Source organism: Orbilia oligospora (assembly GCF_000225545.1).
Source record: "Orbilia oligospora ATCC 24927 unplaced genomic scaffold scaffold00043, whole genome shotgun sequence".
NCBI lineage: Eukaryota > Fungi > Ascomycota > Orbiliomycetes > Orbiliales > Orbiliaceae > Orbilia > Orbilia oligospora.
In genome coordinates, this window is record NW_011645600.1 from 2,552,960 (window position 1) to 2,574,938 (window position 21,979).

The 21,979-nt window shown below is 44.8% G+C and overlaps 6 protein-coding genes across 6 annotated transcripts; 1 reads left to right on the plus strand and 5 right to left on the minus strand.

Annotated features, from left to right (window-relative positions):
* Positions 1–2,078: 2,078 nt before the first annotated feature.
* Positions 2,079–3,806, plus strand: AOL_s00043g757 (uncharacterized protein; the record flags this gene model as incomplete). The annotated part of the gene is made up of 1 exon (XM_011121243.1): positions 2,079–3,806. One exon carries the CDS (start codon positions 2,079–2,081, stop codon positions 3,804–3,806), a length of 1,728 nt encoding a protein of 575 aa, XP_011119545.1.
* A 2,205-nt stretch (positions 3,807–6,011) lies between these two features.
* Positions 6,012–7,536, minus strand: AOL_s00043g758 (uncharacterized protein; the record flags this gene model as incomplete). Its single annotated transcript, XM_011121244.1, has 2 exons — positions 6,012–7,316; positions 7,462–7,536. The coding sequence occupies 2 exons, from the start codon at positions 7,534–7,536 to the stop codon at positions 6,012–6,014; spliced, it is 1,380 nt and encodes a 459-aa protein (XP_011119546.1).
* A 2,445-nt stretch (positions 7,537–9,981) lies between these two features.
* AOL_s00043g759 (uncharacterized protein) lies at positions 9,982–11,966 on the minus strand (the record flags this gene model as incomplete). Its single annotated transcript, XM_011121245.1, has 6 exons — positions 9,982–10,167; positions 10,287–10,532; positions 10,624–10,745; positions 10,812–10,875; positions 10,953–11,778; positions 11,857–11,966. 6 exons carry the CDS (start codon positions 11,964–11,966, stop codon positions 9,982–9,984), a joined length of 1,554 nt encoding a protein of 517 aa, XP_011119547.1.
* A 3,170-nt stretch (positions 11,967–15,136) lies between these two features.
* Positions 15,137–17,386, minus strand: AOL_s00043g760 (uncharacterized protein; the record flags this gene model as incomplete). Its single annotated transcript, XM_011121246.1, has 1 exon — positions 15,137–17,386. One exon carries the CDS (start codon positions 17,384–17,386, stop codon positions 15,137–15,139), a length of 2,250 nt encoding a protein of 749 aa, XP_011119548.1.
* A 334-nt stretch (positions 17,387–17,720) lies between these two features.
* On the minus strand, positions 17,721–18,979 carry AOL_s00043g761 (uncharacterized protein; the record flags this gene model as incomplete). The annotated part of the gene is made up of 2 exons (XM_011121247.1): positions 17,721–18,472; positions 18,547–18,979. The coding sequence occupies 2 exons, from the start codon at positions 18,977–18,979 to the stop codon at positions 17,721–17,723; spliced, it is 1,185 nt and encodes a 394-aa protein (XP_011119549.1).
* A 925-nt stretch (positions 18,980–19,904) lies between these two features.
* AOL_s00043g762 (uncharacterized protein) lies at positions 19,905–20,516 on the minus strand (the record flags this gene model as incomplete). The annotated part of the gene is made up of 1 exon (XM_011121248.1): positions 19,905–20,516. One exon carries the CDS (start codon positions 20,514–20,516, stop codon positions 19,905–19,907), a length of 612 nt encoding a protein of 203 aa, XP_011119550.1.
* Positions 20,517–21,979: the final 1,463 nt, after the last annotated feature.

Sequence of the window (21,979 nt, forward strand, 5' to 3'; positions counted from 1 at the left end):
TGGGCGTACCTGGCCCGATGATAGGCTAACTCTCAACCCGGGTTAGTTTCTTGTCGCAGAGGAGTTACAGTTGACAGGACCCCACCGGCTTCATACACCATACATACGCAGCAGCTCTGTGCACCAAGGCTCAAGACCGAGGACCTTGACGGCAATTCCCATGGTTTCTCAATCCAGCAAAAGAGCATCGGCGCATCGTGGAAGAGTTCAACAGCTTGTGGCCAATGCGACCTCTCCATTGCAACATTTCCAGTCAATCCTCGAGTGGTCTTCGTCACCTTGGAGCTTTCCCGGCTTCAACTGTGGCTTTGCGCGAAAATCACGCTATCTGTGACGGACATCCCTGCCCTTGGTTGATATTATCCCCAGACTTTCTTAACTGGGCAGAGCAGAAAATAGAAACATCCTCTTGGCCCCTCCAAGGTTTTTCTGTGGGATTTGTTCCTTTTCGCCTTCGAAATCCCGCCTGGCGACGGGCGCAAAAGACAGCTGTCGACAGGACGAAGCGGTGCATTGTGCGACTGTCTTTGATTTGATTCGATTGATTGATTGAAGGGTAGATATTAATATCTTCACTGACGTTTTCATGGAGCTCTCAGCATTAATATCCATTGCATTCGTATGGGGATTCGTGGTTATATCAGCCTTAACTTCTCGATGCCCATAACGAAGTGATTAAAATGTTAACATGCAAACGGATCTGATTCTATAATCAATATCACTAACTCAACATTCCATCAGTGCATGATACGACCTTGAGTAAACTTGACAGCCAACCAACATAGTGTCACCAATAACAGCTGCAAGACCCAAGCTTACGCAGACCCCCCCAGCTCCCTTAGCTTCCTTTCGGCTCTGTTGGGTGTTGCTAGGCGCGAAAAAAGCAGGGCTCCTTCTCGATACAAACAGAGCACAGCCGCATTTCTCCCTTCCAAACATCTTCAATCTCACCGACATCCAACAACTTTAGATCTGGGCCGACGGGATCGAGCTAACGTCGCTTGGGTTATTTACGATTTATGTTTACGCCAATATCAAAGATACCAGATAGTTTGTTTTTGAAGATATCACAGTTGTTCGCTCTCGTTTGTTCGCCCACTTTTTCCCTTCTCTTTTTGGTGGGATAACGCTGCGATACTCTACATAAGACGTCCCCTTCGAAGGCTGACAGGATTCCCTTGATACTCCCACCCCCATACAATAATTACATATTCTTGGATTCTTATTACCCCAACGTCAGGAACGGGCGCAGAGAACGGCTCATCATCAACAACTGTTACTCTTCAACTTCTCCCCGAAATCACTGCAGTGTGACGAGGCAGTTTGATTTCCGTGCGTCATCCTAGTTCTTGTTTGCTCTCATCGTCAGGTTCCGTGACTTGCTGGGTCTGCTTCTTATTGATTGCTGCTCCACGAAGGATTGGTGGTAGTCAGTCGGTACCTTTTTTCGAGTTTCAGCCGCCACTAGGAAGAGATCGAAAGAGGATTTCTTCCTCTCTTTCCTTTTTCCTTTCTCTTCCTCTTTCTTTTTCCACCCTCGTCTTTCGCTTTCTGACTGTCCCGGGCATTTTTGGGACATAAACTGCTTTCCCTAAGACATAACGATGGAACCCGAGAACGTCGAATCATGAAACCCTTAACAGACGACCTCTTCACGATACTGCATTCTACATTTGATTTCTACGGGCTTACCGAACCACTTTTCTCGAATCAAATCCGATTAATTAATCCGCACCTTTAACGAAACTGCCGTCTCTTTTTGGGCTCCCCACTTTCGCTCTGTGCTCTTGGTTTTTATTTATTTTTGGATATTCAAATTCTTGCCGCTATTGCAAGTTTGCATGCCTTCCACACAATCGAAGTCTTACTCGCAAAAAAGATACCCACGCTTTTCAATTTTCTGAACCTCACGGCACAGCATCCTTTACGACGAATTGCAAATCAAATCTTTTTACCCGCCTTTACCTCCTTACTAAAAAAAATCCGTCCATACCCTTTTTTTTTCAAACTAAACCCTAGAGTTATTTTGTTCATTGTTTTCCAGACACCATCCCATCGGGTCAAAGCAATATCTCAAGATGACCCACCACCGCCCTTCAAAACCACATAAACTCCTACTCTCTCCCCTCTTCATTCTATTACTACCAACCTTGACACATGCCCAAATATCTAGCTATTTCCCACCATATCTAAAATCCTGCATCGACCGTTGCCAACCTCTCTGGAGTGCAAATTACGACTGCACACTCTCCGGTCAATCCAGTCTCGACTGTCTTTGTCAATCATCATGGGTGGAGCAATTTTACGAAGGCAGTACTTGTACCTGCACGTCCGACTTTGAGTCCCAGGAGTTTAGGAATTGGTTTCAGGGAACCGGCGGTTGTAATGTTTATGTTGAGGCGAGGATAAGAAGTAGTGAGACTTCAGTTCCGACATCTACGGTTGAATCTAGCAGTAGCAGTAGTACAGAGGAAGAAACTACGACAACGTCGGAAAGCACATCGAGGAGGACAACCAGTAGTGTTGAAAGTACAACTACATCGGACTCAGAATCAACTACAACCAGGGACTCGACATTTACAACTTTACCATCAACCACAGACACTGGAACCAGAGGTAGCGAACAAACTGGACCAGCAACATCGACTCCTACTCTTACTGGCTCAGAACAAGATTCTTCATCATCATTCATCACGGATCAGAACAAAAGATGGGTTATTCCGACTATTACCATTGGCGGACTGATAGTTGTTGGTGCTGGAATCTTCGCATTTCTATTTTTCTGCTGTGGTTTCTGTAGGAGAAGTGGCCGTGGGAGGTATTCTAAGGCGCATAACCCGTCGCTCGGCGGCAGCGCCCTTGCGGTCGGCGAAGCTAGTGCTGCGGCAGGTGTCTTGGGGAAACGGAAAAAGAAGCGAATGTGGCTATCCACTATTCCATTCTTTGGAGTTTCCAAGAGCAATCGCAGCGATGGAAGCGGGGATACACTTGTTGGCGATCCGTATGATTCACAGAACCCTTATCAATCCAGAAATTCGATGGTCGACACAGGTTATTATGGTGCCGGAGCCGGGTTGATGGGATTAGGTGGTGGTGGTGCCGGAGGGCCGGGATATGTGCCGTATCAACATGGTGCACCGTTGCCGCCTATCGATGAAGTACAGAGTATTGCGGAAAGTACGGTTACCAGGGATAGAGGATTCGTTCATACCAGGAGTCCACTTGCCGACGAAGATGAGCCATTCCAGTTTGGATATGCGGAACAACAGGGTGTTAGTACTTACAGTCCCGTGGGTAACGGTGGTAGGGAGAGTATGATTCTACCGCCTATGCCGGTTCATCAGGGATTTGGGGAAGGACTTATTGGCACGGCTCTTACGACTAGTGCTGCTGCTACCGCTGCTGAAAATAGAAGCCGGAGGGAAAACGGAGATATGTCAAGTTTTTCGAATCGCTATGAAGATTTAGAATCAAGGAGGATGGATAGGAGGATGTTTGATCCGTTTGGAAACCCGATGCCTATGCCTATGGAAGGAGCAGGGATGGTTATTCCTAGGAAGGAGATACGGAGCACGCCGACCACACCCGTTGGAGAACAAGTTAGGAGTATGACGGTTAGTCCACCGGCTAGCACTGTTAGCATTGCTAGTAGTTCGGGCTTTGGCGGCGGGGGAGGTCCCTTAGCGGGTAGAGGGGGAAGCGGTGGGTTCTCGGGATTCCCTAGAGCGCCGGCACCGGCGGGGAGTGGGTTATTTACACAACAGCCTGGGAGGAGACCAGGAGATTATTATGAAGACTATAGATGAGGTTTGGTTTTTATTTATGTTTTAGTGCGCTTTGCTTATCATGATTTTTTTTTTTTTTTTTTCAATTAAGTTTTGTCGTGGAAATATCCCTTTAGGTTTTGCATTGATACCGATTCACAGATGGTTTTTTTTTGTGAATATCTGGTCTTGCATCTACATCTTGATACTTTAGCCTTTATCGTACGGACTGATATATATGTTCATTAAAACTCGGGATCGATGAGTGAACGGCCATTGTAATAATTTATGGTCTTGCATATATGCATATTTCATTGGGTCTTCTTTGGTTGATTTGAGGTTGATATCTACAAATGAATGATTCTCTTCTCTTATCACGATCGTAGTTAATTGAGTTTTCGATCTATCGGTTTAAGTCAGATCAAGTATTTCCTTTCTTAATTCTTTTCCTTTCCTTTCCTTTCCTTCTTTCTTTCCCCTTATTTTCTTCAGCAGCGCTGCAGTGACATTTATCGAAAAGCCATCCAACTTTTCTTGGGCTGGTAGATAAGCTTGGTTTGTTTTTTCACTCCTTCCTTGATAATTAAGTTGAACTTGCACCCGTCTTGCCTCCAGACCATAATTAAGTATACTTTTGCTTGTTGAACTTAGGCGGAGGTTATATGGAGTTAGAAGTCTTTTGGTTTATTCTTATCTTCTAGCTTTCTTCTATATATACATATATATATATATTCTAATCGTGTAAGCTAATTCTTACTTTCTTACCTCGCTTCGGGTTTCTGATGAATCCGAGGTTCTTTCAGGATATTTGGGGACGAGACCACTATCTCTACCCTGATTTTCTGGCCCCGAGTCCTCTAAATTTACAAGTTTATGGGTACCTATATATCAATACAAGCGTTTTCGCACTTACACTTAACCTTGATGATATAACCTCCTTTCTCGAGATCTCCCTCCCCCTTTTTTCCTTTCATTTTCCCCTTCTAGACTAATCTCGTTCACAGACATCACAAAGGGCAATTTCTAGACCTGTAATTGATTAGCAAAATAAGTCTATAACTCTAAACCTAAGTTTTATAATTGAAGGGGCCCTGAAAGACCATATTTAATTTGATTCGATAGCGCTTAATTTTATTTGGCTGAAAATATCGATACCTGAATTATATTTCCTCGATATGGGGTAGCAGGATAATGTATAAAGGAACATTTGTCTGATTTTATGGTGATTAATAGCATCCTGATATAATCAACTGCAGTATACACACTTTTTTTTTTCGAAGTCTGGTTTGAGAGAACTGCAGTACGGATACTGGCGCCGCACGAGCTTAGCTATGTATACAGATCTAGGGAGAAGATTACTGGTATGAACTAGTATGAAGTTGAACCGTCACATTTACAATCCGTATTTGTGTATTCAAAGATACTATACTTAAAGATTTTATAATTAAATAACATTCAAAAGAATACATCAACAAGTAAATTTAACTAGTTGTGAGGTATATATAAGTATCTATATCTATACTGAAACGGGGTAAAAATCTAAAGATTCAAATCTATAGATCTAAATCCTCCAATCGGACAGCTTTAAATTCATTAAATTAATTCTGGGACCGGTCCGCAAATTCACATTAATTAATATAATTAATGCCAGCTTCTTGGAGCTATGTAGACATTATTTGCATTTGTTGGCTCTTACATGGATAAATTAAATTAAGTTGTGAAAGGGGATAGTTTGAAGACGATCCTGGAAGGTGGTTAATCGTCGGAGGGCACGTTTTAATGTGAACGATGCGCATGCGATGCGATTTGGATAGATATCGATCATGATCTAGCCTCGAGACCAGGCGCAGGGTGAGGGCAGAGATCATGATCATGATCATTGCATGGTTTGTGCATGTGCGGCTGGCTGTAGTTAGGGTGGAATATACCTGTGTAACTCAGCCAACTTTTCTAACGTCTTTCCAACACTCTCAACACATACAAGTAACTGGACTGTGTGCCTTGGTCACAAACTTAAGGTAGTGAAGAATATTAATATATTAGGGATATGATACGAAATTGGCATATATGGAAAAAAAGGTAAGAGCTATAAAGTGGACTAAATGTACATATATATATATTTTAAAGGAAGCTTAGTGAGACATTGAGGAGTACCTTCTTTGGGGGTTTCTGGACCTTTTAAAAGAGAATCTTTTTTATGGAGGGGCTTTTGGAGCATATTTCTTCTAAGTCGAAGGTTGGCTAAAATTAATTAAAGTTCCTTGCTCCCGGATACAATTTATCTGCTGTGGACGACTGTTCCTCTGAGGCTCCCCGTTTGTAGACCCCCGCTCCAGCGCCGTCATCACCTCTGTCATGAAACCCACTAAAGCCCCCTTTGGAGCTGCCACCGCCCCGTCCACCGTCCCATCTGCCGCCGCGATCTTTAAACCCCCCCGAACTGGAAGAATCATGAAGTAGGCCAAAAAGATAATCAAACTCGCTGGCTTCGTCTTCTAGAGTCCGATGCTCAGGTCCTAGATCATCTGGACCCCATACGGGGGGTTCTTCCGGCGGCAAAATGCCCCCCGGAGCTCCCACTCCCATTCCAAGGCCTTGCCATGTCCATCCGTGGTTATGGTACATTATCGCGGGAGGTATACTGTTTATAGCATCCTGCCATTCCTGAGGAGAATGCGTACCGGATGCATCCGTCGGAAGGGGTTGTATCAGCCGCGCAAAGCAGGTGCAGCCGAACCACGCCATGCATCTAGGAGCTGTAATTTCGGTGCATCTTGAGTTTGGTCCTGGGCCTTCTCGTAAGCCCGCCTCAGGATTGTCCGGGTCACACGAACACGAGCGGCAGATAGAAACTCTTAGAACCAATGCATCGTGAACTTTCTTGTACCCGTCCACATCTATTTTTTTCGCGTAGTCTGGGCGGGTGGAGAATCTTCCGGTACCAATTTTCGGCCAGTTTTTATTTCTATGCTCTTCAGCCCTGCTTAGGATAGTAGCAGCTGACGGACACCTTACGATTGGTGCGGCTTCATAGAAGAACTGAGGGCCAATTTCATTTCCATATCTTTTGTCTCTAGAATCTGGTGGCGCTAAAGCTACACTGGAATTTACAATTGGCTCTGTGGCTACCGCTTGATCTCCCTCAGAACTTTCAAACGGGGCGTCTATGTTTGGTTCGCCAACTGTTTGCGTGTATTGGACATTTGCATGCATCACTTGTGACGGTTTTATTTCAGAACCGGATGGTGTTGCGAGAGATTGGCTGACTAAATTATTTTCGATAGCTGATTCCTCCGCTGCATGTGGTGTCGCGGTGAGCTCATGTCTATCTGAGGATGATGTGGAGCTAGAGATTGTATTTTTTTCAGGCTCGCAACAAGTGGCTCCGGGACGAGTAGATCCCTTAGACGTCTTGTCTTCCGGCCCTGGGGTTTCGTTGGCGGGATCTACGGATTCGGTTTTGGTACCGTGAACTTGCACAGTGGTGATAGGGATTATGAGGGATCTGGTATTCTCTAGCGTCTGTGTAATTTGCAAGGTTGAATTCGAAATCTAGATCACGAAGTACGTAATTATTGCTTGTCAGTCGTGTGTAAATTTTGGTTTTTAGGCCTGCCTACGGCCTCTAATATAACCGAGCCGGTATAACCCCCAAACTCTACAAACTTTGGGGTGATCATTCATATTTGGTACTTACATCAAAGCTTAATGGGGCTGGGGAGGCCCCCGTAATAAGAAGCTGAGCGACTAGAAAGATTTGGAGGCGGTTCATGGTAGCTTTGATACTGCTCTTCTGGGGAAGGGAGCACAATTCATGGATTCTAATCAACTGGGTTTTAAGGGTACACCAAAGATTGCTATATATATGGTACTTTTACAAGATGACCCACTGTGTATATGAAATCAGGCCTGGGTTTCCAGGAAGAAACAGGGGAATACTCTGCACTCACCGTAAGTCCTTAGGTATGGAAAATAATTCTGTATACTTACTGGAGTCCGAAGAAAGGCCTAAATATGGAATGGGGTTGCTGAGAGAATTCGAATGTGCAGCTGGTCACCTAAAATACTTAACGGTTGTCTGAATTTAGAGCGGACATGCACGCATGCTGTAAATTATAAATTTATGATTTAACTGAATTGGATTTACTAGCCTCTGGATCCACAGGTAGCAATATGGGCTAGCATGTAGTGAAACACTTTGCCTCGAATCTGAATAATAATGTAGGTTCTTTGTTAATTGTGGCGTATACATAATGAGTTGGAAATTGCAGTTGTTATTATCCTTTCAGAGCCAGTTAAAATCCGACAGTCTAGTTTCGGAGTTTAGGAATATGAAGGCACAACTAAGTCAGACCATATATATGTAAACACACAAAACCTAGACACATAAGAGCTAGACTAACGCCACGGGTTTGAACTCAGCCTGTGCTTGCCTTGGGGACGATAAAAGGGCACGGTCCTGGTCCGGTCATCGGTGCCGCCCCAAACAAAGTGCTGCCATTTGTGACGTCTGGGAACAAGACCAGTGCCGCCTGTCTTAAGTTAATATTATAATAGTGATGTGATCAGCGACGAAACTATATATACACGGGTATACCGGTACCGGAGCCAAAAGTTTTGTTTTAATATGTTTTACTTGTCTCGTACCCAGGCCTGGAAGGTGGTTTATTTCGTAAACAAACGCCATTGCGACTTAGAAACGTTAACCTAACTTCGAACTTCGAACTTGAGGCTGAGCTAAATTGTTGTTTTTGTTGTAAATTTCCAACTGTACCAGGGCGTTCTAGTTTCGAGCTCCTACTGAAGTACTCGTTTCTATGTACATGTCTGACGGAAAAAGTGGGCTCCTCAACCACATTTGATGATATCATGATATCACTCAATTTGTCTTGCAAGCTTGAGTCAGATTAGTTACTCATACATTTTCCGAGTTGGGTTGTAAATTAATATTTCTAAGTTAGCCTATCTATTTTCAAACTGGGCTGGGTTACAAATTTAAAGTAGTTGTCAGGTTTGCTCACAAGTTTATTCCCAGACCAATAGTTTATAAGCCTGTTTGCAGGCTCGTTTACATACTGATGGTTTGCAGACTGGTTGTGTACAGGTTGGTGGTTTATACATACTTAACTTGAAGTTACGTAGGTTAGTGGTTTATAGGTTGGTTAAAGGTATGTAGCTACATAAATCAGCCTAGATATATAATCCAACCAATATATTAACCAAGAGACTGATTAGCAGGCCAATTAGTTGGCTAGATCAATCTAGGTCGATTGTAAAATGCGTAAATGTTCGGTATAACTCAAAGTCGGTAGAGTGGGTTTTAAATATAGTTTAAGAGCTTGGTTTTCCATTTAATATCTTCCAGGTCTGGGTATGAGACAAATTTAATGTTTACATGAAAATTTTGATACATTTGGGATACTATACTCTTGAGTTCTCATGTTCGTAGAAATCCCCTTTATTATCTTATATAATTATGCTGCGAGGTCTGGTTCGAGACAATGTGAGTTATATTTATAAAGTTATGAAGTAAATGATTCGTTGGTGGAATGAATTGATGGTGGGTATATAAACTTACTGTGCCAGAAAGAGGGGCTTCGAATTTACTGATGCGGCATGAGTATAACTCCTTTGTTATAATACGGTGTTTTATATATAACCTTCAATAAGAATTAGAATATGATTAGAGGCGAAGATTTGTTACTAATTCGGACTCAAACGGGATTCCAAAACACCATTTCGAGCGTGCACAATATATATATCTAGAGGTCTCAGTATGATGCATGCAGCCTCTGCACTAATCTCTAAAGATCTCGGTTCTAGACTATTCTGAACCTAACAATCTATATCCTCAAACTACGCACATACAAGATTAGTCCAAACAAACTGCTGCCCTTTGTGACGTCTGGGAACGAGACCAAAATTAGTCAATATTCTCTAAATTAGAACTAGAAGAAAACCAGACAGTCGGTGAGCTAAGAAGGATAGAAGAGGGTGTTAAAAGGAATCTGAGGCTGTAAGAAGCTCCAGAAAAAGAAACCCATCCATAAATTAAGCTATCATACATCTAAGGAGGAAAAAAAAAAGACAGAACCCTTAGCAGCTGGCTATGCATATGTATATGACCCAGAGTATTATTGACCCACAATATAGAATAACAAGTCAATGAAATAGCTAAAAAATAAAACGAACAAAAGCATAACGCGTAATTCATAGATCACTTGCTTATTTCCCCTGTATCTGCAGAAACTTCTACAGGGTAATTCGGTGCATATAACTCCACCGGTGGTACCATTCTACCCTGGCCTCCCATGGCGTCTGCTGAAAGTTCGCGATAGTATACTCCGTTCTTTGGGTAAACTTTATCCGCATCTGGTGGTGTGGGAACAGGTTGGTCCGCAGCCTAAGAAAAGGAAAAAAGATGATTTGTTAACAACATATTTCTCTCACGGAACTTATAGTAAAGAATGGGGCGCTATATATTTATACCAGCAATTCTATAAATCTATGGTGTGGCCCTACCTTTCTTCTCTTCTTTGCCTGCCAAAATATTAGGCCTAGTATTATAGCAACGAAAGCTACGACTCCGATGGCGATTCCAGCGATGGCGCCATCAGATAGCTTATTCGAGCTAGGCGGTGAAGGAGATGGTAGTGGCGGTGGAACCGGGGCCTCGACGCGGACGTATTGAGCGGCTGATTGTGAGTCGAGGTCAATTTGGGCCATAGAGAATGTGTTAGTGTAATAATTGGCTGTCAGGTAGATTTGCTGTTTGTAGAGTTCAAAGATTAGTTTTTTGATTTCTTATAGACTAAAACTGTGTGTAATACGTATATACGAGGAATATCCATGTACGCACTTGGAGAAAAGCTCTGCCTAGGACAGAACGGCTGGCATTATCAACCGGTCTGAGTGGAAGGTATCTCAATGGTGAGGCAGGGTCAACCCCCTCTGTTGGGGCTGCCAGGAACAACCAATGGGCTGTGATTTTTTTAATATATCAATTAGCAAAGATCCACAACTGGTTTTAAAGGGATTTCGACGTACAAACAGTCATCGAGTTGAAGAGCCAGGAATCGCCTGTGCCGTTGAAATGGAATGCCAGAGTTGACTGTAGCTTGGTGTTAGCGTCTATTCTTCTATGGTTGTAGAATACATATATTAGGAGGGAAATTCGGAGAGACTTACAGTTTCTAAATTCTTATATGCTGGCGCTGACAAATTGTAGACATAGTAGCCAGATCCTCCGATAGACTCATTCCATACTGCGCCAACGCTTTGCGCAATTTTGTCCGTGATTGCCCTGGGTAGCCAGCAGTAAGGAGTCGAGCTATCGATGGTAACTTCGAGTGGCTCGTCTATCAGGCTTGAATTTGTTTTAAAACTCCTCCTATCCGTTGGCCCAGTGATATTTAGAAAAAAGTAATCAAGGGTTGCCTTCATTGTTGGCCTCCCGTTGTCTACTGGGATCATTGTATGATTTTGAACCGAACCAGGGAGGTACTTCGATCTATCATAGCCACCGAATACCAACTGTGGTAATCTCGACCCATCCCCGGATCCGGTATTGTAAGCCCATGATGGTGAAGGGATCAATCGTTGCTGGTACATCTGTTGTGTAACATTTCTTAACCCCAGGAGACCGTTATTAATCCTTGTACTCCGGATCGCCCCCACAGATACGTTTCTGATACCCGGGATTCCTCCAATGGATACCGTATCTTGACCGGGAACACCGCGGACTTCAATGCCATATGCCTGCCCGTTTACTATAACGCCTGCAGACATATCTGCACCTAATTCCGTATCTCGGTCCGCTGTAGGTGTCCATGTCGAACTAGAGGTTTGGTTATATGCGCTCCCGCGACCATCTATACAAGCCTTAATTCCGTTACAAGCGTCCGGGGTGATAGGAAGGATTGTGTCTTGGAGGGTTGCGACTGTGAGGTAGACCTTTTGCGGTGGGGTCCCCACCTCGACTTCTGCGGCGGACCATGGACCGTCTGGTCCATACCTGCTCGATCAATTAAATAGTTAGAAAAAATGCATGAAATACGTTAAATTTGAGCTAAAAAGAAACTAATTTACGTACCAAGTTTGGCCGAACTGTGCTATGGCAATATCAGGTACTGAGGAGGCCTGCTGGGCGACCGCTGCGGCCAGCGCCGCGAAGCCAGCGAATGTTGTGAACGTTCGACGCATATCGTCGGATATATCGGAATTACAGCTTTCTTAACAAGATATCAAACGAATGATTCCCGTTGCATGTACTCTATCCTCCAATATTCTTACACACAGGCGTATTAATAATATAGTTGGGTATCCGTATGTTGTAACTTTTTTCCTTTAGAAATGTTAAAAGAAAATCACAAAAAATCAAATGAAAGAACGGTCATGAAGAAACGTAAAAAAAAACAAAGATGAACGGTAGAGAAAAACCAAGAGATCTGGAACCGGATTAAAGGTGGGGAGGGAAACGCCAGGTCTTTATCTACTACGCGGACGTGGGTCAGAATATCACGGGGAACAGGACTGGTAACTTACATGACAGAGCATTTACAAATTTATCACCTGCTGGTGAAACTATTCCGCAATGTGCATCTCACAGGGTTTCCAGTCCCACCCAAGGAAGGAACGAAAGACTGAAAAAAGGAAAGAAGGAGAAGAAATAAAGAAAAGAAAGGAAGACCCATATAACCCACCCATCCCACACTGCTATTGCATATTCGCTGCAACAGATGCATGTTCGCAGAGACCGGCGTCCTGGATGCAAGCTTCCGCTTGTGTTGCGCCTGACGTCCAACAGGCTGGAACTTGCCGGCGTCCCCCAACCTTGATTCCCAATCAACTCGCAACCAGCAACTTCCAGCTTCCACACAGTATGTACATCCTTCGCATTGGCCACCATCACAGCGATTAGTTATTAAAGCCCTCGTCTTTTCTAGGTGTGCGTCTTACTATATTCGGAGGGTATGATAGCGGGTCTGCCCGTTGTTTTTATCCGGATGTGGTGGGGTGCGAGTAAGCACCGTGTGGCCTGCATGGTTCTGATTACTGATATACAGGACTGGTCCCTGCTCTCGGCATGGCTGGGCATGTCGCACTCTGTTCAAAAATGCGAATCTGGGAGAGGATGGAACAGAATGTGCATATAAAAAGCCCAGCCCATGCAGGGCTAGGCTATAGCTCGAAGAGCTCGACTGGACTGGACTGGGAAAGAAAGCCCCCTTGCCCTGCGTCGCTGGACTTGCCTCGGACTGCTGCCCGTATACTCGTATGCAATTAACCGTTTTGGGGGTCGATTGTGCATCAAAGATTGACAAGAAAGGCCGAAGGAATCCTCGAGTATTTGGAAATATACTGAATCGAACGCCCGCAAGAATATGCAAGGTTCGTATTCGCAACCTGCGATAATCTGCACTGCTGGCAGTATAGTCGTAATCGACATTTGGTCATGGCCATGGCCATGGGTCCTGTTCATATGGTCAACGGGTTAATGTCCTTGATAGCCCGTCCCGTCTACCAATCGACCAAACGGGAAGCATGCTATCTACCACACACCAATTCAGGATTTAAAATGAAACTAAGCTTCATCATTCTTTGGTTGGTGAGTTAGGTAAGCCTTCTCCTCCATATTTAAGTTAGGTAATCCACACCAGCCGAACGTTGCATACAACCGAACTACTCCGTCTCCTTTACTCGCCGTGTACCTGTCTAACTAGTCAATCTGACGAAACAATTTATAGAAACAGTTGACTAGAAAACTGAAACGACCAAGCTAACTCACCTAAAGATAAAATAGAGACCCGCCTCGCTAGCTTAGATATCTTAGCTTGCCGAGAAGATTAGGTTCATCAGAATTAGACCTCGCTTCCTCTGTCATGTAACATGATGGTTGTGTATGGAGTACATCGTGCGCAGTCCTCCGCAGTATACATGTTTTCCGTCGGCCAAAATATCTGAGTTTGAGCTCTCATATCAGATATATTTTAAGAGCTCACTCACATTATTTGTCCTTGCAGGAGACTTGCACACGGTGGCTTAAGCTTTTTCTAGGCATTCTTCTCCCCCCTCACTGCCTCTGCGCGCGCGAGGCTGGCAACAAAACCAAGGAAATATTTACATACCTAGGTACTTACCTAACCTAGGAATCCCTTGAGGTCGACTCGAGGCCTGCCTGGATCCACGGAGCTATAGGGGGTAAAGCTATAGAGTGTGTCCTTGCGTACTGAGTACTTACATACGTATGTGTGGTAATTTCACAACAGCAACGCATCCACATTACTGAACCTTCGCAGATGTTACTGCATCTGTTTTAATATGTTTTCGCTGTTGGAGAATAAGCGGAAATTATCAATCCCTTATCATATCATCTCAGCGAAAGTGCCAATAGGGGTTGCAGCGACATTCTTGGCCTTTGGAGATGTTCTCTTGGCTTCATATCATAAAAAATCTTTTCCTGTGAACGTTGGCACATCTTCGGATGATATATGTTTATTATTTCACGCACCACACACCACGCATACGCACACGCACGCGCACACGCAGCGTCGATAGCCGGAAAGCTTAGGAGCGAGGGAGGGCGGGGAGAAAAGAGGCTGCCTTAATAAACTTGCGTTTGCGCATGCAGCTGACAGAAAATATTGCGAAAAACTTTAAGCTTGTGCGACCCTATATCAAGTTCTGGGCCCGGTGTCTTCAGCTGGCTGTGGGGACACTGCGCCTTAGAAGGCAGCCCAAGAACACTCGGGTACATGAGTACTCGGGTACCCGAGTGCGGATTTTCCGGTGATAGCCACTTCGGATTCCATTTTAATCATTGGTCGCAGGATTCAACTTGACAAGACATATTGTGTCTTAAACAGAGAAACAAGAATATAGACTCGAGGTTTTGATTGGTAAGTCGGTGTGGCCTGTGCTTGAAAGGCTGGTCGTAATTTGGATCATACGACTCGCGCCGGGTACTCGTTATGTAATTATATATTAATTGTATTGGCAATCTTCGCTTTGAAATTAAGTAGCTGGTAGGGGACATTGCGAAGCCATCTCCACAATATAGTGCGAATCGATTATGACTTATCAGTACTGCTAGTGCGGTAGAACGGGTGCCTAACTTGATTGATTCAAGCTAGTCAGTTAATTTTGATAAAGAAGATAGGGTATCAAATCGCTCTCTCTATACATGTATACGTCTCATGACAAAAGATACAGATCTGTTCCAAATCATACCATACGTATACATGTACGCGGACTGAGTAAACTTCTGCTCTCCTCGTGAACCCGAGAACGTTCGAACCCGTAGACACCCGGGCAGAAGGGACATGAAGTCAGCTCTGAGAAGAGAAAAAAAGCTATCATAAGAATTGGATTTGTCAACCCTTCACAGCCCTGATCGTGAACCCGACCCGATACTCCCATTGTTTCTTTACATCATCGTCCGCAGCCCACCAGACCCCGAATATTGGAACGCAACAAACGCCCGGAAGTCCAACATCTGCAAGATGTCTAATTAGGCTGTCGGCGTGCGCCCACAGATCCGTGCTTAGATATAATGTCACGCTGACTGATTTATATCCGGCTTTCTGCAAAGTCACCATTCTTGTTGCAAGAGTTTTAAGTTGGTCGAGATCACCTCCTTCTTCATCTGAAACCCCCCAGATAAGTTGTTGTAGACCGAATGAGACTGAGTGATATTGGAAGCTATTACCGTGTGGTTTCGAAGAATCTGTTTCGATCTGTAATGTTGATGGGTTTTGTGCAAGTGCAGTTGTGTCCTCCTCGTCGTCTTCATCATCTTCATCCGCTGCCGCCGCCGCCGCTCTGGTTAGGAAGGTTGAATCCACTCCCTGACATGCGAACTCAACATGAGACCCAACGGGCAACTGCGGAACTTGTACAATAACCAATGGAGGAGATGTAAAGACCCCTGATGATACTGGTGAAGTGATGTCCTGGTCTGATTTCTCAAAGTAACTCTCATCAACGTCTTGGTCAAGTTCGCCGTCATCTTCTTCATTAAGCCCCTCAAACCATTTCTTCCAGGCGCCCTTCATCACCCCAACGTCCTTATCGTCAACCACAAATCCCACACCTCCTAACCACCCACACTTTCCATGAATATTCATTTCCCTCCCTACTCTAACCATACTTTGCAAAGCTAATACGGTCTCCCCTCTTACTCCCTCACTTTCCCAAACTTTCATGCTCTCTGGGACTAATCCGATCATTCCTGCCACACTTACCACCCCGCCAACTGCAATTACCTGGCTGTAGGGCCCAACATTCGCAGGCACCCAGTATGATCTACTTTGTACATGTAACGCCTGCCTCTTATCTCCCGGTTCCGGCATATCAACTACCACAGATAACAGAACACCAATATCTCCCGGCATAGAATCCCCAATAGCCACACAAACTCGGGATGGGGGGTTGGGGAAACCGGTGAAATATGATGAGTAGACCTTGTTGATTTCCTGGAAGTCGTCCATAGAGCGAAGGAGGAGTAGTGTAGATGTTATTTGTCGAAGAGTTGAAGATGATTTTGAGAGACGCTCTTGAAGCTGTGAGAATATGGAGTTGACTTGTTCGGCGATACCCCCTATGACACTGTGAAGATTGGCAATGTATATGTTGTGTGGAGAGACCTGGGCTGTCGTTCGGAATGGCTCTGTAGCCGCATGATGTGTCGGTGATTGTATTTTATCCCGTATCGACGGCTCTATCTCCTTCACATACTCAAAGACAGCTTCGAACTCCCCATCTAGTGGTGGTGGTTTCTCGGGCACTGTCATCTCCTCATGTTCCGCATCCACAATCTTTGTCTCCAAAAACTTTGTCCAAGCGACTCCACCACCTTCATTTACAATCTCACTCTCCAGAACCTCTACTTTCTTTCCCCACCCTTTACATCCCATCACCAGCGTTTCAAATTCCCCTCCCTCTCCAGCGACGTTCCCACCGTACTTCTTCTTTATGTTCTCCAATGCCATGCGAGTCTTGAAGTCCGCCACACTTCGCCCTAACCACCGCTCATCCAGTCCTAGACTTGCCACCTTTATTATCCTCGCATCAAGCCCCACCACATCCATTTCCCGTAGAACTCTTTCCTGCTTTCTTTGCCATAGCCATGCAATCGATATCAATCCCAACCGTTGACAAACGCTCTCCACCCGTGTCCGCTGATAAGAAGACAATATAGCTCCCGAACAAACGGCTCTCAATTCCGGATGTTTCAGTTTAATCGAATGTAAAAGATCATAGAGGTTTTCTATCTCGTCCACCTCTTCATTTTCTTCTTGCTTACCACCATTAACGGAAGCGGTAGCGTTAGGATGATAAGATAAGTCCTGGTTGACAGAACTACCTGTTATCGCCGCCCGATATAACGGGATATTTAGTATTGAAGAGTAATGTGGCAGAACCGTATGACCGACGGTTTGGTACATGAATGAGTTGAGGTCGTCAGAGTCGTCATGGTCGGAGGTTTGTGAAGAAGAAACCACTGGAGGATGCAGATTTGCTAGTGCAATGACTTGGAATCCATTGGCGTTGCTGTGAAGGAGGGAGAAGAAGGAGTCTTTGCCGCCGGAGATCAGGGCGACAGTAGGGATCGAAGCAGCCATAGTGGGGATGGTGGGGCTCTTTTATAGCCCTTCAATCTTGCTAGCTGTGGTTGGTGCTAGGTCGGATTAGGGGATGCCTTTTAAACCTTATTAGCTATAGACAGGGAACCTTGATAGATTTTTTAAAGAAACATGCGAGCTTACGATGCATAATGGCGGCGTGGTGGTTAAATCATGCAAACGAGGATGCATCCACTTCAATTCAGGCGGAACGAAAAGATGTTGGATTTCTTGCTTTTATATGCGGCAGTGCGGCAAAGGTAGTATCTGACGGCACAAAACACCACATTTGATGATTACTCGGTTCGAGATTTGATAGAATGAAGATATAGCTTTATAAATTCTCATTATCCTCATTTCCTTCCTCTGTTTCATCTTGTTCTTCATCGCTCTCGTCTAGATCTTGTAGAGGAAATAATAATATCGCAGCAACTCCACCCAATCCGTCAAGTCTAACACCACTTTCGTGAATACTACTCAAGATCATAACTTCTCCTGCACCGCTAGCCTTTACATCTTCTACCATCCTGACGTACCTCCTTCTTTCCTGCATGTTGTTGCTTCTAAACAAGCTGTTGCTTACTAGCAATGTTGAAACTGCGCCCTTTTCTATTGCCCTTTCGACTTCTTTCGGTCCATACCAAGCTCTATCTTCATCTGTCTGCATCATCTTAAAGAATGACTCCATAGCCTTCGTCTCTTTAGCATATTTTGTATCTGCTAGTCTTGCAATAACTGCAGGGCTTTTCAAAACCTCATTCAAGGCATGCACGTGCCCTGTTGAGCAATGTACTGTAACGAATTTTGGTTTGGCACCCATAACCGTCTTATTATCCGTCTTGACGGCCTCCGCAAAGATGTACTTCTGTAAGGACTCTGCTAAGAACCCCGGCGATGCTAGAAGGACTACTTTCAGATTCGAGATGGGGAGGTGTCGGAGAATGGATTGGTAGATTGTGTCGTAGAATTTTTCCATTGATTTCTCGAAGGCTGTGACGGAGCCTGTGCGCTTTCGAGGGATGGAGACGTCGATTCTTTGGCGCAAGACGGTCATATGCTCTGTGATCAAGCAGACATTGGCTAGACCTATTCATGAAGATGGCAAGTCATTAACTTATCCAAACTGATTTTACAATAGCTTTTCATAAGTAGGTAAATACCTTCATGTAGGACCACAGCTCCTATCTCTGCCTTTTCAGCAGGATCACAAGCTTCCCTCACAACCCCCAAGCTCACAGAATCCCACTCAGCCTTCCCAACCGTGAAATTCCGATTAAGTTCCAAATCCAAAGTATGGTGGGCCCCAATCTTAACATACTTATTCTCCTCGCTAATCCGTCCATTAATATGAAGTTGTCCAGCTTGACTGTCAAAATCAACTTTGTCGACCGTGATCGTAAGGTTCATATGTACTCGTGTGGAAGACGTAGAACCAGTGGATGACTCGGAGACTATGCGACGGACGGCAGAGGCACGGAGGGTATCACCGACACGGATGAGGTTGAAGGCGTGCCACATGTCTTCGGGCTCCTCAGGGTAGAGAGTGACAGTACCGCTGCCATCGCGCTCGACTTGTTGCTTGATGAGACGCATTTTGGGACGATCGGACGGGAAGGGGTGGTGATGATGGCAGTGGTAAACGGTGGAAGATGGAGAGTGAGCGAAGCCTAACTTGAGCTCTGCGGTTTGGGACTTGGAGGGTTGGTGATAGTGGCGGCGGGGCTCAAGATGTGTTGACCGATGTGTTGTTTGGCAAGGCACAACACAAGTCAGACATTTCTTCCTCTTTGGACTCGAAACTGACCAGTAGCCAGTTGCCAGTTAGATTATCTTGATCTCTACAGGCTTAATGCACAATGGTCATTAGCCCTGTCGATGCTACATCTAACGCTCGGATAACGGGGCCTAGTTTTTGTGTCTAAATACCCGTTAAGGATTAAGCTAAAGATGCTAGCTGCTTAGTATGCAATAATCATTAACAAGTGTTCTAGCTGTGACTGAATGAATTAAATTGAATCTCGAAAACCCATTTTTCCTGCTTTTCATTATGAACATTAAACCATTCTCGAATCCCTTGATCTTGCATATCATAAGAAACAAACTCCCAAGTCAAATATCAAATCAAATTATATGAATCGTAACATGCAGGAATATATAGTAATCCGTATCAGTGTTTCAAAAACAAATGCACACTCGCGGGGTCCCAATAAACAAGTCCCGGTAAACAGTAGCAGCAGCGGCAGTCAAAGTCGACTAATCACATCGACTGCTGCAAATAATATCGTAACAATCCCGAATCCCCCAGATTATTTAACCCAATCAGATCTTTACTATCTGATAAGTTTATAAATGATAAAAAGTAGAATTACTCCGTATCCTTCAAGAGGTTTCTCGCCAAAAAAAGCCATTCGAAATAAAAAAAAAAGCCCGAGCTCAGGAAATGGGAAATAGGAAATCCGGACGCAGTAAGCCTGTAGGCACCTATAGACTGCAGCCACTATGCATAAGCTACCCCAGTCTACTCCTCATCCGCATCCCACCTTACCATCTTCTTTTTCCCCTGTTGCTGCTGTTGTTGTTGCTGTTCTTGAGGCTGCTGCTGCTTTCCCGAGGTTTCACACCAGGCGCCACACGCAATTCTTACTGCATCCTCATAATGATGATTTTTGACGCTTTTATTTCTTGCAACTTCGGACTCGTGATCATGATGTTGCCTTTGTGAATTCGTTCCAGAGTTTATTGGAGGAGACCTTGGTTTTGCGGATTGGTTGAATGGTGGGGTGGTAGGTGGACTTTCCAGGTTCAATGCATTGTCTGGTCCCGGAGATGTAGGAGACGTTGGATTTGAATCCCGTTTTATTATTCTTGTGCGCGGGGGTACACACCGTCTTGCTGAACTGCGAGAACCAGAACGAGAACGGCCGGTAGTTCCATTACCAGGTAGTTGATCTGTTGGGGAAGTTGGAGTCGACGAAGGTGAGGATGGCGTTGAAGGTGGTGATAGAGACAAGGAAGTCACTAGAGAAGACGAGGCCGAAGATGGCGGTGAAGGCACTATAGGCGCATTTTCAAGAGGAGACTGGAGAGTCGCTGGATTTGGAGATGGGAATGGAGGGAAAAAACGGAGCATTCTCAATATATTATAGAAAACCTTTGCGAAGAAATGTATTGATCTCGAATTATTTTAATCGTAGGATTCAAAGAAGAGAAGATGGTCGGAGTCGTGCGACCAGGCCGTTGGATTTGGCTTTTCTCTCTCCCTCGATCAGAGGATGAATTCGAAGCCGAATTGAAGGGAAACGGTACAACCACAGGCTCGATATCGAAATACTCGAATGGAGAGTTAATCGAGGCCCACCGTAGACTTCAAGATATTTTGTATTTAAACACAGCGGAGTTAACGAATAACGGATAAAAAGAAGCTGGAGTGATGTTGAAGCGAAGTATAGTAATCTTCCAAGATCAAATCAAGCCATCAAAGATGCGTGCCACTAATATATCCCGTCAAGCGGTTCAGCCCAGCTGGGGTCTAGAGAGGGGGTTATGCAGAAGTCTTACCCAGAACGTCAACCGTGTCGGTGTACTTCGAATGTAGCCCTGTAAGTAGGTGCAGAAGTGCTTACTCGAATTGGCAGACGGGAAGCCGCTTTTCAAAGGATCACGGCCAGAACTCGCTCCACCCATGCAATGACCTTCTGGGGACCTGTTTTGCGCTATCGATAAACAAGGGAAGATGCTTTCGTATAATATCCGGAAGGGCGCTAAAACGCATAAGTACATGTAAGTCTGGGGATGAAAAACGCTTGGGGTTTCCGTCGTCACTGCAGTGTCGTTAATTGTTCAATTGCTTGTTTTTCCGGCATGTAGGCTTCGATTTTATCGCTCACGATGCAATGTAATGCATGGATGCGCATCATACAACTCGAGCTCTTTCTGGCAGATACAGATACGGGAGGAATAACTGCACATATCTTGACACAGCGGTCCGGGCTGGCTGGCTGGGGCCGTTGGTCTGAAGGTGGGGAGAATCAACCGAAATCTCGATCTGATCGGAAGCCAACCCCCCAAACTTCTTGACAATCCCAAAGAAACCCATGAGATTGGACGCCGCAAATCGAAGTTGGGGATATTCCTGGGTTAGCTTCGAGCCAATGATATCAGCACCCCGTAATACTAAGCGAAAAAAGGACCTTCAAAGCACCCGAATTGAGACGCTGACCGCATCGCATGCATCGGGAACATTTCCATCGATGAGATTGGAAAAAAAAAAAAAAATACTGAGCAGGCCTCAGACGGGAACGACCGATAGATGGCATATTGGGACAGCTGAGTATTGGGCAGCAGTTCAAAGATAAGCTGAGACCAAGCAAGCATGCAGTACTACACTTGACCGACAAGCTTTTCATTTTATAATAGTGACGTAAAATCTCTGGGCCCTGGGGCAAAGTGTATGAGGCATGTGGTTCAACGGTCAAACTAGCCAAAACATGTTGGCTAGCGGCGGACCCTTTTTTTTTTTTAGCTTCAAGCTTGCAAGTCGAAATTCGATGCCCAAGCGAAGACCTCGATCGACCAGCATTAGCTAATGCGTAG